General features: G+C 41.9%; 1 protein-coding gene across 6 annotated transcripts in view; it reads right to left on the reverse strand.

Annotated features, from left to right (window-relative positions):
* The window catches only part of LOC116843446 (neuronal acetylcholine receptor subunit alpha-7), a 359,573-nt gene that overhangs the window by 240,038 nt on the left and 101,813 nt on the right, over window positions 1–17,722 (reverse strand). For all 6 annotated transcript variants that reach the window (XM_032813838.1, XM_032813834.1, XM_032813839.1 and 3 more), the window contains exon 4: window positions 3,687–3,731. In XM_032813838.1, coding sequence (XP_032669729.1) covers window positions 3,687–3,731 — 45 coding nt within the window. The remainder of the gene's footprint in view (window positions 1–3,686; window positions 3,732–17,722) is intronic.

The raw sequence follows: 17,722 nt of genomic DNA on the forward strand, positions 1-17,722 counted from the left end.
GGGGGGGGGGGGATTCTCCCGAGAGAAGAAAAAGAGAAAGACAGAGAGAAGCAACAAGGAGGGAGAGGAAGAGAGACGTTTGTGATGTTCAAGATGAAATATTAAACGACTTTCTAATTGAGCCTGAAATCAAGTCGATCTAACATAATGACGTGTAAACCGATATTAGAGCCTTATTAAACGACGAATGCGGCCTAAAAGATAGCCGCGCGCTCGATATATTCGCCTGTCGCATGGATTCGGCACGTCGATTAATATTACCTCGATCTGCACGCCGCGCCGATATGAATTCGCGCGAGCAAAGTGCATTATATTATTAACCCGTCCTCAAAACCGCAGCTGCGTATCGGCTATCTGTCAGTGAATTATTCAACGGACCGAAAGAGCCGGCTTGATAAATAACAAATTTTGTAAGAGTTCTGCTCTCCCCCTTGCAGGGACCGTCGTTGTGTTCTCGCGCTGATCCGCGCGTATCCGACGCGGCCGCGATGATGCCGCTGGCGACTTGCGATGGACGCGGATGACCACCTCTCCCCGACGCAGAAATCACGTCGCGCCTCAGTCATTTCCCGGAATAAATAAGGGACGCCGTCGTTGTACACGTGTACATGCTCGTGTTCACGTGGTAATGGCGAGATAACGTCCGTCATTGCGCGAGCCGTTAAATACGTTAAACGTGCCGTTGTAATGCATGCGAGGCCGCCGCCAAGTACTGCTCTAAAATTCCATTTTAGCTTAGTGAACTTGAAAGTTTTGATTGACTATCTTAAAGGCAGTTTCCGCGGTAAGTGGCGCTCCGTCTTAACTCTGACGGAATGAGGATACCGATCATCTATTTCGACTTAAACTTTAACAATGTCACTTTAGGACTAGCTATTTTTTTCTCTCTTTTTTTTTAATAAATACTACTCGCGGAAGTTGCATGTTCTTTTATAATCGATGATTCAATCGGGACTGATGTCACTGTGATACGCTCCACGTGCGGGAGAATACAACTGCCAGTGAATGCTGCCAAAGTCGAAATCTGGCGGGCGAGCTGCTCGCGAAATTCGACGAGAACGAGAGAACGCCGCGCTAATGAATCGATGACGAAGGGTCCTTTACGAGCGCGTACTCTCCTTTGGCTCGATATTACCGGAAAGGATTTCGCAGCTGTCCGTGGCTTTTTGCAGCGCAGCGACTGGCAGAGCGAGTCGAGCACAAAGGGGAGCGTCGCAGCAAGGGAGGATACAATCGGAGGCTGCGGACAGACAAGGGAAGCAGAAAGGAGAGAACGAAGAGAAAAAAAGAAAAGAAACAGAGAACGAAAGGACATGCCTCAAGGTGAAAACAAGAGACGAACGAGACGGGACTGTTCTACGATGAGAAATCAATTCCTCAAAGACAAAATAAAGTCATTGTAAACGCGGGGGATGATATCGACACTACGTGATGTACGAACGAGACAAGAGCGAAACGACCGCGGAGAGAGAGAAAGCAAAGGGACTCTACATGAGAGGGATGACACCTTGAAATTTCAAGTAAGTTACAGCCAGTTTGTGTAGCAGCTTTTTCATGAACTCGACTGCGAAGAGCTCACGGCGAAAAAACCCGGCCGGATTACGTAGTTTCTCGCAAACACGGTGAATAATTGATCACCGCGCGCTAACCGTATGAAAGATCATTTAGTTTAATGTATCAACAATGGCGAACGCACAAAAAGAGCAACGATCGACAGGACGGAAGAAGCGGGATCCGTAGGATTTCGTTAGCATTGAAACAATCCTGGACACGACGAATCCATCAAATTTTGACTTTCCAAAAACCGCCTGAAGCGATAAACACGAGGAACATGATGCGCATTCCCGGTTCTCACAGCGATCGATGATATATCAAGACAAAGACGAACATTCGAACGTTCTTTTCGCCTCGAGAACAGTGGGGATCATGGGAAGGAGGCAGAAAAAGGAGGAGGAGGCGAAGGAAGAGGAACGGGAGAAGAAATAGCGACGGGCGGCTTGCGGGCTCGAAGTGCATCGTTCTGCTTTCTCGATTTTCTCGAACACCTCTCTATAGTGCCAACCTACTTACCCATCTACCTACCAACCTACCTACCTGGCATCTAACTACCGCCTCCTCTTCCTCTTTTCTCACCCGTCTACTCACTCTCGCGTTCTCACCGCCGCGTCTTTACCTTTTTCGCACCCGGAGGAAACACGGAGAGAGCACCTTCTCATGGGGGTGAAGAAGAAGCGGATGTTGTCTGACGCGGATGCTGCTCGCCCACGATATGCACTTTCCCCCGTGCATAGAAGAATACGACGACGAGAACGACGAAACGACAATAGCAGCAGCAACCGCATTCTCGCACTCCTGATTTGCTGATTGCTCGCCCGATCCGATCCGACCGGTAATATATAGCGGGGGACAATCCGTAAACGGTTCTGTCACGCACGAGCCGCTTTCGCGCGACCCGGGCAGATCCAATTCCGACGGATTTCGTCGTATTTTCGGCGCGGCAAATTTTCGCGAGTGCGCTCGTGGCCGTTACAAATACGATGTTAACTGCCGCGACCGCGTCCGGCAGAATAAAGTTCGGCGCGTTAATTGAAAGCTGAATATTAACGCCGGTGAGAGGTCATCCTGAGTCAAGCCGCGCTAGTTTGAAGCGCCGCGTCGCGGCGCAACAAACACCAGAAAAACAAAAACAGCGCGGAATAAAATAATTCCGCGCGAGATTGTGGAAGCCGGTCGATTAATAACGCGCGGGGATCTTCGTCAAAAATTTTTCGCTGGAAAAACAGAAGCTTTTCCTAATCTCTCGCGCAATGAATCGCGCACGTTGGGAGACGCAATTGTCAAGCATTACCGGATATAATGGCCGAATTTGCCTCGACATTTTTTGTCCGCGTTTCTCGCGAGTCTCGCTCCGCGCGCGATATGCGCGCCGTAACGGCAGGTGTATTTTTTATCGGCGATATTACAACGCATTCTCGCAAATGGAAAGACCGCAGGCGATGGAAAAGTAACCGGTGCAGCTATTGATTTTCTGTTAGCCGGCTTTCGCCGTATTACCGCGAGCGCGTTTTTAACGTGTCATTTGCTGCAACGCAGCGCGGATGTGAGGATGCATAAAGGTGCACGCGCGTCCGTTTATGCGGTATCGCATACGTTCACTCGCGCACGGGAAAACGTACGTTCGCTGAGAGTTTAGAAGTTCGCACGTTGCAACCTAAGTTTAATTCTTATATTTATTGCCCGGCGTCCATTAAGAGTGAACCACACGTATACATATATATATACGCACATATATACACGGACACGCCCACGCAAGCACCATACACAGACACACGCACAAACGTCGGTAATGGATATCATCCATTATCGTATATTTTTGTCGAGCGCGCAGAACACATTTTTGCCAAAGAATGCTCGCGCAGTGAGAATTAAACGAACGATTTTACGTTTTACACGCAGAAAACTAAAATTTCGTCGCACGCGTCGGCCGGCCGGCTGTCGTCGTTATAATTTGCAGGATTGTGTGGCCCTCTGGAGATTTAGTACGCGCCCGTAGTCGCCTTTGTCTCGGAAATTCTTAAAACTGTGCGCAGCGCAGGACTTAGCATTGATATAAATTACTTGAAAAACTTCTCTTTCGAGGAATTAGTCGGCAGAAAATAGTAAAGAAGGACGTTTGTTACACTCACCAGTTTCAGCCACGCGTTGGTTGTGAGTATTTGGTTCTTTTCATCCTGGAAAAACGAAACAGTCCATTAATTCACGTAAATGTAATGGAGAGGTCACGATACACGGGGTGTCTGGGTTTAAGTGTCCGACCGCTCGTGTGCAGGTAGAACGCGTTAAACTGAGTAGAAAAAAGGTCCTTTGTCCCGATTTTGTAAACTACGGTAATTGTCGGGACACACTTACGAGAGAAATTTGGTCAATCGATGCGCGAGACACGACGGCACGAGTTTTATAGAACAGTTATTGCGGGTCGAAATGAAGGAATAATTGTCGTGGTTATCTGCGAAACAGTAAAAGACTCGTTTTCTTCATTTTCATGAGCTCTACTCGCACGCGAGCGTTGGTGCGCGTTTTGTGTCAGATATTCTATATATATTTCCAACGTCAATGAAAACAACAAATATAAAATAAAAAAAATATATAAAATATTTTATTATATAAGAAACGTGTAATAAAATATATTAGTAAGATATAAAATTTGTCGTTTTACGTATCCATTAATTACACGTCTGTATTTAGGTGTTCGCGTGAACCTGTTAGAGAAATCCTGTACCATTTGGTATAAAGTCTACTACGGTAATTATTGGAATATTAATGAGGGAAAATTGATCGATCGATGATTTCTATATTTGTGGAAATGAAACTAATAATCTATTTCGTGAAACCATCACTCCTGAATTGTCGAGTTTTTATCAATTAATTAAGTCATCTGTAATTATAATCTATAATCTATAATTATAATCTATAATTATAATCTATAATCTTGACCTGTGTAATTCTCTGAAATACCTTGCATGTCTATAAGCACCGAGTTCATATGGTCACATATCTATTTCAATGTTGACGCGTAAGCTCACTCGATACCAACAAACAGCACAACGGCAAATATTTATCCGCAAAATGAGTTGGACGTTTGATACAATCTCACCTATCCGCTCGGTAATGCTTACCATGCGTGCGTCTCCGAGTGGAAATTTGGAACTGTTTAAAAGTTTACTGCTCACAGCTAAACTCGATGCACAAGAGTAGCGAGATAGTTCAACAGTTATTACACGCTTAATGTCGACGTCTAACGTGAGAACAATCGCGAGTATTATTAAAAAGAATTGATTAGAATTGAGATTCCGGAGCGTCTCATCTGTCGCACATTGAAAGTTTTTCACATATGTCGTGAGGAAGTGACGGTCAACCGTGGCCAAAAAAATTTTCAACTGTGCCGGTAAGAAGATCCGGCGAGTTGTGAGAGAGGCAGAAGTAACGACGGGAAAATAGGGGAAGATCAATCATAAGAGTTTCCGCTGAAAAGATGATAAGTAATAACTGCAAACGGTCACTTGCGTCGAGTCGACGGGAAAGCATCGTCCTCTCGCGGCCACAATGCTGTCGCAAAGTTTCGCGAAACGAGCGCTCGTCGTTATACGCGGCCGGGAACAAACTTCATATGCCCATAGACAGTCATGTTAATTGAATTCGTTATTCGTTATGTGCACTTCGTTCCGCCCCACGGCGTAAAACGAGAATAAATCGAGGCGTAGGGCTTTGTCGAAAAAAAAGTCGAGAAGCGCGCGAGTCGGTGGTGGGTGTAAACATTTTTTTTGCCTAAAAACAATTGCTCGCGCACCGACGCGAGGTCGAATGAAAAAAATGGGATGTGGCTTTGCGCAGACGCGCTTTTCCTATTGTTTGCTAAATCGATTAAAGTTCGTTACAGCGCACTTGGGCCGCAGTCGTATCGCGTATGGACATTTCGCCGCATGTAACTTCTATAATTTTTGTGCGATTATGCGGAGACTGCGTTGCGAAATCGATCGAGAGAGAATCACCCCGATAGCCGCATGCAATAACGCTCGCCGACGTGGCTCGTGGAGCTTCACGTCTTCAGAAAGTGTATTTGTCGGATGCACGAAGGCAGGATGTAAAGTTGCACGCACTCAAAGACGGTAAAGCTAATGAAAATTATAATATGCAAAGTTATGTCATGCGTATCATATGATAGAACATGTTAGCATCGCTGTATCCCACCAAGTGCATTCCATCAAGAGGAGATTATGTAAAAAAATAGAGAAAAAGTTTTCATAGTAAAAAGTACACTTTTATTCGCAATACTTGCTATTCTTGTGTTTATACGAACATTTCGTTTTTATTAGCGAGAGAATTAAACTGCACACGAAATTAAAAAAATTTAGAATAGATGATCAGATAATTTTGCAAGTATTAATAAATAACTTTAGCAAAGCTTTACATTTTTTGCCAGGATTTGATGACTATTACTCTAAGAAAAAAAAATACTTGAAAATTTATTTATAGGTTAATAAAGTTAAATTTATTTATTTATTGATAAAGTTTATTCACAGAAATAAACTTTATATCCTACAAATAATTATTCAAATATTTCTTCTCGATGTACAAATTTATGTGGTGTCATCAAACAACTGAGTAAATAAAACCGTATTGTTTAATAATACTTACCACATTATGTGATAAGTATACGAAATGTGTGTTTCTATGTGTGTGTGTATGTGTGTATGTGTGTGTGTGTGTGTGTGTGTGTGTGTGTGTGTGTGTGTGTGTGTGTGTGTATGTGACCAATTATTTCGATAATAGTCAAACTCTATTTATTAATTATTATCAAATTATTTGAGTTTTTCATTTATAATTAGTTAAGCTAAATGCAGAATTTGTTTTATTAATTATTTTGTGTTTGTTACCAGAGACGATTGTGTCTGTATGTGGTAATTATTATCATGTTTGATATTAATTACGAAGATATTGCAGTAAATATTGAAACGCTCAACCGAATGCATTTATTAACTATTACAAGACTTCTTTTTCAGCGTGTGGAATCTTACGGTGAGGACCTTTGCGCGATCGAGGCGACGGTAGTATGACCCGACGCTTTTCCCGTAGTCACGCCTTTCCTCGGCGGACTTCCGCTTCCGTCGACACTCTTTACGTATGAGTAACACGGACGCGTTTTGTCACCGCCGGCTCATTGGAGCAACGTAATTGCGTGTCGTGACAGAGACTAAAAACTTACGGCATAGCGCGACGCTCATCAGTCGCCGATGTCAGCCTCAGTAAATGTGAACAAAATTACGAGCGATATTGCGAATTAATTTCTGTCGCGTCGTAGGATTCTGAAATATCGTCGTTAATATCAACCAGGCGTTACCTCGACGATTTACACACACACACACATATATATATATATATATATATATATATATATATATATATATGTATGTTTTTCCCCATTCTCTCTCTCTCTCTTTCTCTCTTTTTTTCTAGACGTCAAAGTTCTTTTTTATCGGTTATATAATTCAACGCTGTAACGAATCGACGATAATCGATTTCTTTATTACGAACAATGCGGCAGCGTGGATTACAGTGTCGAGACGTTTTTGTCAGCATCTCTATAACCGGTATTCATAGTTAGATCTTATATTTAAGGCCATCTTAAGTTTATTTTCAGATGCTGTACGGATCATTTCATTGGCTATAGAAGCTATATGAAGATGAACTTAAAACGGTTTTAAATATAAAATCCGACTATGAATATCGATCTATAAGGTCTACAATAGGTCTGGTCTAGTATCTAGAATAGGTGTCGTAAACCATAAAAACTGACCAGTCACAGTCGAATATTATAAGAATAATCGGCTATGATTGGGCAATTCTTACAGCTTACAGCAAACGACACTATGTAGGCCAGATCTATACCGTTTTGTTCTCCGTAATGGAAATTTTGATATTCAATTAGTTGCCTCTCGCGCAACATATTTTGTTTTGCAAACTGTCGACATGACGTAACAATCGATCAGCCGAATCCGGCTCAAAGCGGGGTTTTTCAGAGATGAATAGAAAAATGCGAATTTTACGGTCTCCTGCTCTCCCGCTCTCTGTAATGACGCGAAATTGGCACCGACTCCCCGTAACGTCGACATTATTCCGCGAAATCCGCCAAGACAGATATATGAAATACGCGATTTCTCGACCGATGAAAAGGCAAGAGTTTCATCTCGTTGCCGACAATGGCGGTGACAATGAATGCCGCGTTTCTCTCGTTCTCCACGATGCGAATGAAATGTATCAAGGATTGAATTTCTATGGACCTCGCCGCATGGATTCGGTCCAGGAAGGAAGTAACGCGAGCGTTACGCGCGTGGACACGTCGGCGTATCGTTACGCGATTTATATTAGAGAGAGAGAGAGAGAGAGAGAGAGAGAAAGGGGGGGGGGAAGGAGAGAAAGGCAGCGAGAGAGAAGTGAGAAATCTTAATTGAGGATGGGCAATTAATCAAGCTAATTAACGTCATTAGACGCTGACAAAGTGCATAAACATTCGTCAAGCGGGAAGGCGTGTCCGTTTTGAAACAGGAGTTGCTACAATGCACGTTGTGATTAATCGATGCAACGTGTCGCGGTGCAAAAAGTTCACGACGCGTGTATCGGCCGCATAATGCACAAGCCGCACATGTGCATTGCACAGGCAAAACCTTGGAGCACGTCACCGTGGTGATCCGCGTTCGTTATATCGCTCGCGATTTTTGTCGCCCCAATTTTTTCCCAAGTCTTGTACAAGAAAGCGTGCGAAATGAGTGCACACAGAAAGCTACGTACTGCATTCAAGCAAATGTTACTTTTTTGTATTTTCAAATGTTTTCTGTAAGTTCATATATTCGCGAATCTATCATAACTTCGTATACACACGAGATACATCAAATTTATATTCCAAATGTATTCCGAATCCTGCTAAACTCAGCATTTCGATCAAGAATATTCGATTGAAACAAAAGTTCGGCTTGCTTACTGCATAGAATTGAAATAACTTTTTCTTCGACAAAGTTTTATAATATTCTTGCAAAAAGAACAGATGTTTCTTCTCAGTGCATAATGATGAGTTTTCCTGAAACTTGTAATGAGTATATTTTCAGACTACTGTCAAGAAGACGTTGTTTGCTCAAAAGAAGAAGAGTAAACTGAGTAATCGCTTTTCTCAGCAGTAGATTAATATTTTTTCGTGCGTGCACACGCTCGATTATGAATTACATTCATGATCGAAAGTCACTAGATATTTTCAACTAGACGCATTCGTTTCGACACACGCATTCATCTTAACTGTTGTTTACCCGAGGAATCGGAAATAATGTTCTAAAGCAGCCGTGATAGTTCGACAGTTTGAGATTTAATCCGCGCAAGTTAATGTATTTCCATCCGCTCATACTTTACGTTACAATCAGCAAGAGAGTGACATATATATTCTTCCAATTTTTTTACTCTTTTTCTTTTTGAATCTTGACAGATTTATTTATTTTCTATATACCAATACTTAAGTTTTTTAAATGTACGTTCATTGTATCACTCCCTCGCTGATTATTCGGAGGAAATGTTACTTTACGCGGACCAAACCTTAAATTATCACGACCGCTCTCGAACATTGTTCCTCGGATAATTTACAGTCATGATGAACGTAGAAATATGTGTCAAGAAGTATATAGAAATTGATGTGTCTGGTGGAAAATATAACTGTTGATCTAGTAAATGTATACGCCGAATATACACTCGGTTGCTGAATTTTTCATCAATTAAAGTTGCAACGCTTCAAGCTGCCAGAATTGAAAATCATTGTTGACGCGCAATAATCGGTTGTGACAGAAAGAAGTGACAGAACAGAGTGTGATATTTGTGAAATTCGAGAGAAAGAATTTGCTTTAAAAGAACACATTATTTTGAGAAGTAACTTTTATATGTTTATAACCCGTTATACTGCGCATCTGTATCAGCAGAGGGTTTTCAATTCTGGCAGCTTGAATTCGTTGCAACTTCATGCGATAAAAAGTGTGTAAAACCGCTTAGCAACCGAGTGTATACTTAAGCTTAATCTACAATGTGCTCTTTGCTTCCTGTTTCTTTCTCTTTGCCTCTTCCCGACTTAAAACCTTAAGCCTCGAGTCGGAGGAAGACAGAGAACCAGAAACAAGAAGCAGAGAGCACACTGTAAATTAGACTTTAGTTCTAATACGACTTCAACACCTTCTTCTCGATGCGTTTCAGAACGTAGTCGGTGACTCAATGAGAATACTCAACTTCTAGAATGAAAAACAAGTTTCCCAATTTGGAGCGCTGGCTACGTCCCGAAATGTATCCCGAAAAAGAAGTATTCAAAACCAAGTATTGAAACATGTATTGCGCGAACAAGGGATACAATAATATTCTGTATTTTTTGCTGCTGTATCGTTCATGAAGAGCACGTGGAGCTGATGCATTTCTTGGAAAATAATAGCAGCGATAAAAAAAACAACGACACGTTTTCTTGGCGGGATCACTTCCCTTCTTGCTCGTTTTGGGTCAGCGTACGAACATTGCTATAGCTCTTTACGTCACCTTACGTTATGTGAGATGTAAGCTAAACGTACGGCAATGCACGAAAACGTTACGTTACGTTATGTTACGAAAGAACATAGAAGTTCTATGATAAAGGTAATTAAATCAGATTATTCAACAATAAGTAAAGTAAATAAAAAATAATAATTCATCTTTACAGCCATAATGAGAAATGTTTATATTGAGCATATATTAATTTTATTAAACTGTAAAATGTATTTGCACAAAACTGTAAACATTGCGTTATAACTTTTTCCCAACACTGTATAGAATATATGTATTTGAAATGTGTTATTATTAATATTATTATTAATACCTTCATTCTAGAATAATGGATTATTCATACTGTTGGAAAATTTTGGATGAAACGTCGAAGAATGAACTTTCTGAAAGTAATGATGCACACAAATAACATTGATGTAAAAATTGATGAGAAAGTGGGAGATGATTATTTGATAAATCTATATAGAGAACGACGTTTCTTGTATGATAAAAAAGATAAGAACTTCAAAGATAATGAAATGAAAAAAAAACGCTTTGTTAGAAATATCAAAAATTATGAAAGACAAAAATTATGGTTAATATACTTAAAATAGTGTTATCTTTTTATTATATTTTTATTCATTGCATCTTAAAAATAATACTATGTTTAATATTGCGTGATTGTCTTTTAGAAGTTTATTATACTGCCAGAAACGAATTAGGACCCTCAGAGAAAAATTCATTCCTTTAAACAACTAAATTTTTCTCTGAGGATCCTAATTCGTTTCTATATGTGGTTTACGGGCGAGTAGACAGTAGTGTGAGTCGATGTTTCGTCGGCCGCGACGAACGATTCGAAATTTACGATCAACCGTCGAGCGCGAGAAGAAATTTATAGCCTCGCGAGAGCTCCCGAGTGAAATTAAGAAAAACGTAATCGTTGCTCGCGATGTTATATATCCCGGCGCGCTATATCGAAGAGTCAATGAAAATCCGCGCCGCGGAAAGTTTGCGATGAGCGCGACACGCCGGAAACTCGAGACGTCGCCTCCTGAGACGAAGAAAGTCACTCGAGAGTCCATTATTCCGTCGCGTAAATAGTAATGGCGAGTCGAGCGAGTTGCCCTTTGGCCTGGCCGAAAATTCGCGGTTAATTCGCCGCTTCGCGAACGCGAGCGGCTAGGAAGTTTTGCTGATCTTGTTCCGCTATCACGTTCTCCATTTTGCTTGACGTCGGGAATCAAGTTGTCCGCCATTATGAACTTTTCCGCCTCTTTACGTGATCAATTAAAGGGACTTTGCTTTCACGTGGAATCTCGCGCACACCGTGCCCGCAATCGAATGAGAGAGAAGGAGAGAGAGAGAGAGAGAGAGAGAGAGAGAGAGAGAAAGAGAGTTGAAATTGCAGGCCGAATGCATCAACGGAAAACTCTTTGCCAACCGATACTACGGTATTCATGAGAACCACGACGGCAGAGTACGTTGCACAGCTGCGACACGAAGGTACGAGCTAAGATTAACCGGCCACTTTTAACTTAAAACTAATTACATGTTATACCGCGTCGCGCAAATTTGTTTTCGACCGCAGCTCGATACGTCGCTTAATTAAACCGGAATATTAACACTGTTCTTACGGTACGACTCGTTACTCGCTTCATCCGCTCTAAGCAGATTACGGCTCGTAAAGTAATCCAGAAGGATAACGCTGCGCGAAGGAAGTAACCGATCCCGCTTTGATTCCGCACGTTAATATATTCTCCCTGTACGTAACTTTTTGATATTACGCCTGTTGACCGCACGTTATTTCATTTATCCGCTATAATTAATCCACAATTTTCGCGCAATAATGATGGTAATAATAATAAAGCGACGAGACATAATTTAATCGGTCCAAATTCCGAAAAAGTGGAAATAAAGAAAATTTTTAAAAAATTAAGTATGGATAAGAGAGAGAAACGTTTTTTTTACTTTTTTAATTTTTTTTAGGAGAAAAATATTGTAAATTATATAGGATGAATTATATGTAAATTTAAGAAATGAAGATAACATTCTAGAAACAAATTTAAAGGGGCAGTGTAACAATTGGAATATCAAATAGTTAAATGGATGTAAGGAGAATAGATGGATGTGTGCTTGAGAAATGAAAACGTAAATCAAATCCCTTCTAGCTACGTGAGTGATAAAATAATAAACATGCATACATACACGTTCATGCAGAATCGCGCAGTCGTATTAAGAATGTACGCAAAAGCGAGAAGTTGGAGAGTCTCATTCGACACCGGAAGTAATTTATGTCGAACTGGAATTTTTTCCCGTCACGCGAGATTTATGAATTAATTCATTACGACTGCCAAGCTTCTTGCCGTGACTCGTGTCGGTTGAGAAAAGTACAGAGATGTCCGTCGTCTCTAAAGGCAACGATACTTTGAAAAGGGTAGCGGCAAAAACACCAGTCAGTCCGAGCGATGCGACTTAGCGAAACGGCAGTACGGATGTATGGGTGGTGAGCGGGGGATGTAATGGAATATGTTTTGCTACTGAGAGACAAAGAAAGAGAGAGCAAAAGAGAGAGAGAGAGAGAGAGAGAGAGAGAGAAAGAGAGAAGAGAAAAGGATTCGTCCCGGAAACGTCTGCGTTCTTAATGTCCGGAACACATAGCGGTCTTTTGTTTTTACTGAAAATATATGTATCAGATTGTATCAACTTCTCTAAAGGGATAACCACGACACGAAATAACGATAATCGCAACAATGAAGATAACGACAATAATGACCGCGGAGAGAAAAACCGATCCAGGCAAAGATAAATGATCGTATTACCCGAATGGTCCGTGTACGACCACTTTGCGAATAAATAACGTTGGCGGTATTCGTGCAATAGTTACTTTCGCAATCAAACGATATTAATATTCTGGCTTTATGTGCTGAGAAGAAAATGTTTGGTATTTGTAACTGTTAATCGCACATGGAGAAATAATTACTACACGGAAAAAAACTTTCCGTTTGCGTACAATTGAACGGAAACCCGACGAAAAGCTCGTTGACGGGAAATAATGCTTCTGCGACCGAAAACATTCGTCTGAGCATTTGGCTGCATTAAAACTCGATCGAGGTAACTGAGAACAATTGGCTGAGTGAAAACCTCGTACAGGAATCTTCCTGTTCCTACGACCGAGTTTTCCATCCGCTTCCCAAGTAACAGAAAACTCAATTACACTAACGGAGTTGTTTTTTCCGTGTATAAATTACGGTCAAGAAAACCATTCCTTTATTAAATTCTGTCCCTGTAATGTCAGTGACAATAGTTACGTGCATGTTGCTACTACCATTTTATTACAAAAAGCAAAAAAACTGTACTCTTTTCCACTAATTTTTTTTGGCTGTTGCAAAAAAACTGTACTCTTTTCCACTACTTTTAACTTTATATATTTTTTTATACTAAAAATAACTATTTTTTTAGTTAGATCAACCATTGATATTTTAGGCTTTCGCGGTGTTGTTCAATACTGTGCTCGTTTTGCGGATTTGGACCGCGTCTTCCCTGTGTTTGGTTTCGGTGTTTCGTTTTAGTTCATTCCTTCAGAGAAGCAGGGCTCTCTGACCTTTTCAGGTCAACCTGAAAGTTCAGGTCAAGTTTCAGGTCATCCTGCTCCCTGTAGAAGTGAACTGAAATGTTCACGAAACAATTCAAACACAAGAAAGACGCGGTTTAAACCCGAGAAATAAGCAAAGTATAGGTCAACCATTTTTTTTCTCATATGTATATACGCAAAAATCTGAGAAGGCTCGAAGAACGAGAGAGAGGATCGAGTAGATTTTGCGCCGACGAGGTGCATCTGAGAGATGCGCATAAATGCGGAATCTTACGGACTTGGAATTACGAACTTACGAATACGGAATCTTACGCGTGTGGAAAATCAGACGGCCAATGGTTGGTGTAAAGGGATTTGTCGTAACGGATATATTCCCTCGGCAGTTAACGTTGCCCGTAAGAATGTTATGAGAGGAAATACCTCCGATCGGTTTTCTTAATCTAGGCAATGTAACACTTCCGAGGTCCGGGTGAAAAGAAGTAGATCGAGTGAGCGCGCCCCGACGTGCCCCTTTCGCCCGATTTATAATTGTGATTCATGAGCGGGAAGAAAAGTTCCCGCGTCATAAATCCTTAACGAGAAACACTCGTTGCGCTCGATCCATTTGTTACCTCCGTCAAATATCGATCAGTCGGAACTTTATTTACACACAGAGTCTCTCTCTCTCTCTCTCCCGCCAACTAGAGAAACACCGCCGACTCTATTCTCTAACTGGTCCGCGGGGATCATCGGATACGTCTGCAATTCAAAGTTCGTTCGCTTGCTCGCTCGCATGCCTGCATCAGAAGATGCCGGAATACGAAAGGAACACGCGATGTTGCTATTGATGAAAATTTAATAGAGCGATTTCTACGGATAGAGAGAAGGGAAGAGAAAGGGGGAAGGAGGGAAGGGAGTCGCAAACGGCAAGATTTAGCAACATCCGCCGGTTGCACGTCGAAAATATCATTCTACACAGTAAAAAATAAAATATTAATTTTGACATGTCCCTGAAAATCCATTCTAAACTTTCTAAACAATCCTCTGTATATATTCCATCCGTTTCGAAGTGACGCCACTTCGACGCGCGTCTCCTCGTTTTTCCGCGAAAAGTTTACAAGTTACTCGAGCAACTTCGCGTGAAAGTCGACTTTCGCGCGCCATTTGGCAATAGATATGTCCGCGCGATGAAGACACGTTCGTGTAAATTCTGCCCGTCTGACAGATCAGATCGCAATCTCGCTCCTCTCATCGGGATCCGCGATATAATTCACGCGAAAGTCCCAGCGAGCCTTTTTCCCTGGAACATGTTGCGAAGTTTCCCTGGGATTAACGGCTGCGCAATTCCTTTTGTCTCGCCGACGCATTTTTAGGTCTTTCCTCAAGTGCTTTGTAACGCGCTACGCTATGTAACGCGCGTACATAAGATTTACACGTGGATAGTGTGACGACGGGACTAAATAGCCGCGGTAAGAGGGAACGAAGATGGAGAACGTAATGCAATCTTACTCATCTCCCGTTAACCGCGCTCTCATTTAGATAAGCCCGATATTTTGACGTGCAAAAACTCTCACCCTGCTGATCACAGCGTTCCTTATCTCGGCGGTTCACGCAGAGAGATCGCGGAAATAGCCCGTCTCATAATGGATACTCGCCCTTGAAAACTCCCGACGTGTCCGCGACACGTCGATCTTAAACACGCTTCAGACACCCGACACCGGACGTCGTTGGGTCGCTATCAACTGTTGCGTATGTAATTTTTCACTATATTAGACGTTGTGCCGTAGTATTATATGCTCGAGTCGCTAATAATCGGATTGAGGGGACGCGTTGCACCCGACTGCATACGTACATCGTCGTTCACGCCCATGCAGGCACGAATTGACTCATTCGTCCTACATTAACTTCATATATCTGTTATAATTTTTGGAAATTTCTTTTACCCTTTGTGAGAAGTGAAAATCGTGGAAATTTAATATTCCGATGTAAAGTACGGCCCTTTAAATTTATATTATAAGTAAAATATGTGTTTTATACGAGAACGCATACCCACCCGCGCAGAGAACAATGGAATTAGTAAAGGATAATTTAGGGATATCTCGACATGCTAATGCAAAAATAACAATTCCAGTTTAACTGCTCGGCGCTTTAATCTCCCACTAATTAAAATGGACACTTTGATTGTGTAGAACAGTGGAGATTACAAAATTTAGAAACCTGACAGTAAATTATATTCATAGCTGCAGGAGTGAACTGTGCCCTTCCCATTAGATCAGGAGAGATTTTGAACTTTTACACTTTGTGCAAAACTAAGGTAACCACACGTCCCGATTTTTTACCCTTTGTCCCAAATTTTTCCCAAATTGTTTCAAATGCTATTCGGGACACCGATTTGTCATCATTTTCAATGATTGTCAAATAATTTTCGGATCTTTTTACCCCCCTCCCCCCACTTTACACATTTATGAAGTGAATTCAGGGCTGGGAAATCATTTTACATATGCCGCGAGGAGAAAACGAAAAGATTATTTACAAATAACGTCTTCACGATACGTTCCGGCGATCGCACATCGCTATTCTCGATACTCCCGATACTTATTTCCGCGCGAGACTTAGTTTCGACGGGTTAAAGACGCGTAAAATGAGGAGCGATGTCGATCGATGTGTTGTCCACGGCGGTTGCTCGATGCAGAAAGATCGAGAATCAAGATGGTCGCGCGATTGTTAAATCGCGCTGAAAATATATGCCAATACATGAACGGCGCCGCGGCCGAAAAGAACGCGCTCTATAAGATACTTCTCTCTCCGTATCTCTTTTCCTAACAAGCTGACGCAACCGCCCGAATATTCCGCATCTTTCTCCCTCTTTCTCTCTGATTGTCATCGCATTTCTAATTCCCGTTCAATAAATCCGACGATCGCCCGATTCTATTGCTACTTGAGCGAGTCGATGTTTTTAGCAAATATAAGGGACGTCGGCGCGACACATCGCGACAAGCACCGGCCGCATATTCCGCGAAAAGAAACGAGAAGATTACTTACAAATGACGTCTTCACGATACGCCACAGCGATCGCACATCACTATTCTCGACACTCCCGAGACTTATTAACGCGCGAGACTCATTTTTTCGACGGATGAAAGACACGAGAAACGCGAAGCGATATGGATCGATGTGTGCTCATGGCTGCTGCTTGGCGCGAAAAGATCGAGCATTTCGCGTGATTCATTACCAACGCTTAGATTGAACAACCACGATGACAACCTTGTAATGCGAAACGAACGCGATTGGTCTAGAGCGGTTAGTAACTCGAGCAAGTGGTTAAGGCGTCCGCCGTACAGATCGCGTCGTTGTAGACGCGCGACCTCGTTTGCATCACTGGCGCGTTCACATTCATGTACTTTTGGCACTTTCGGCGCGCTAATGAACTTTTGGTGTACGTGATTGACAGCGCGTCCGCGATCTTTTCATGCCGAGCAACTGCCATGGACACAACGCTCCGTATTCCATACGTCTTTCGTTTGTGTTCTGTGAGTCTCCTGCGGAAATAAGTATTAGAGTGCCGAAAATAACGACGTGCAGAACATATCGTAAGTACATTATTACGGAGTAATCTCCTCCCTTTTCGACACATACGGCTAAGATGACCAGACGTCCCGATTTTTTACCCTTTGTCCCGAGTTTTTTCGAGTGCTATTCGGGACGCCGGTTTGTCATTATTTTCAATGATTGTCAAGTAATTTTCAGATCTTTTTATCCCCCTCTCCCCGCTTCACACATTTATGAAGTGTCCCGAATTCAGGACTGGGAAATCTGGTCACCTTAGCAAAACGGATGTAATTATAATGTCTTCGGACATACAATTGCCAAATTGGTGTGAAAATACCAATACACGAAAATGGATTATATTGATTCGATTCACCCTATGATCCGATTCGTCTCGATCTGTATAGATACTATGAAATGAAGTACCAACATTTTAATTAAAAGTCACATACAGTAATAACAGAAAGAAGTTAAAAATATTCTTCATCAAACAATATTGTGCAAAAAAAAATA

Source organism: Odontomachus brunneus, unplaced genomic scaffold (assembly GCF_010583005.1).
Source record: "Odontomachus brunneus isolate Ranch 3 - 2012 unplaced genomic scaffold, Obru_v1 Obru_scaffold_033, whole genome shotgun sequence".
Lineage (NCBI taxonomy): Eukaryota > Metazoa > Arthropoda > Insecta > Hymenoptera > Formicidae > Odontomachus > Odontomachus brunneus.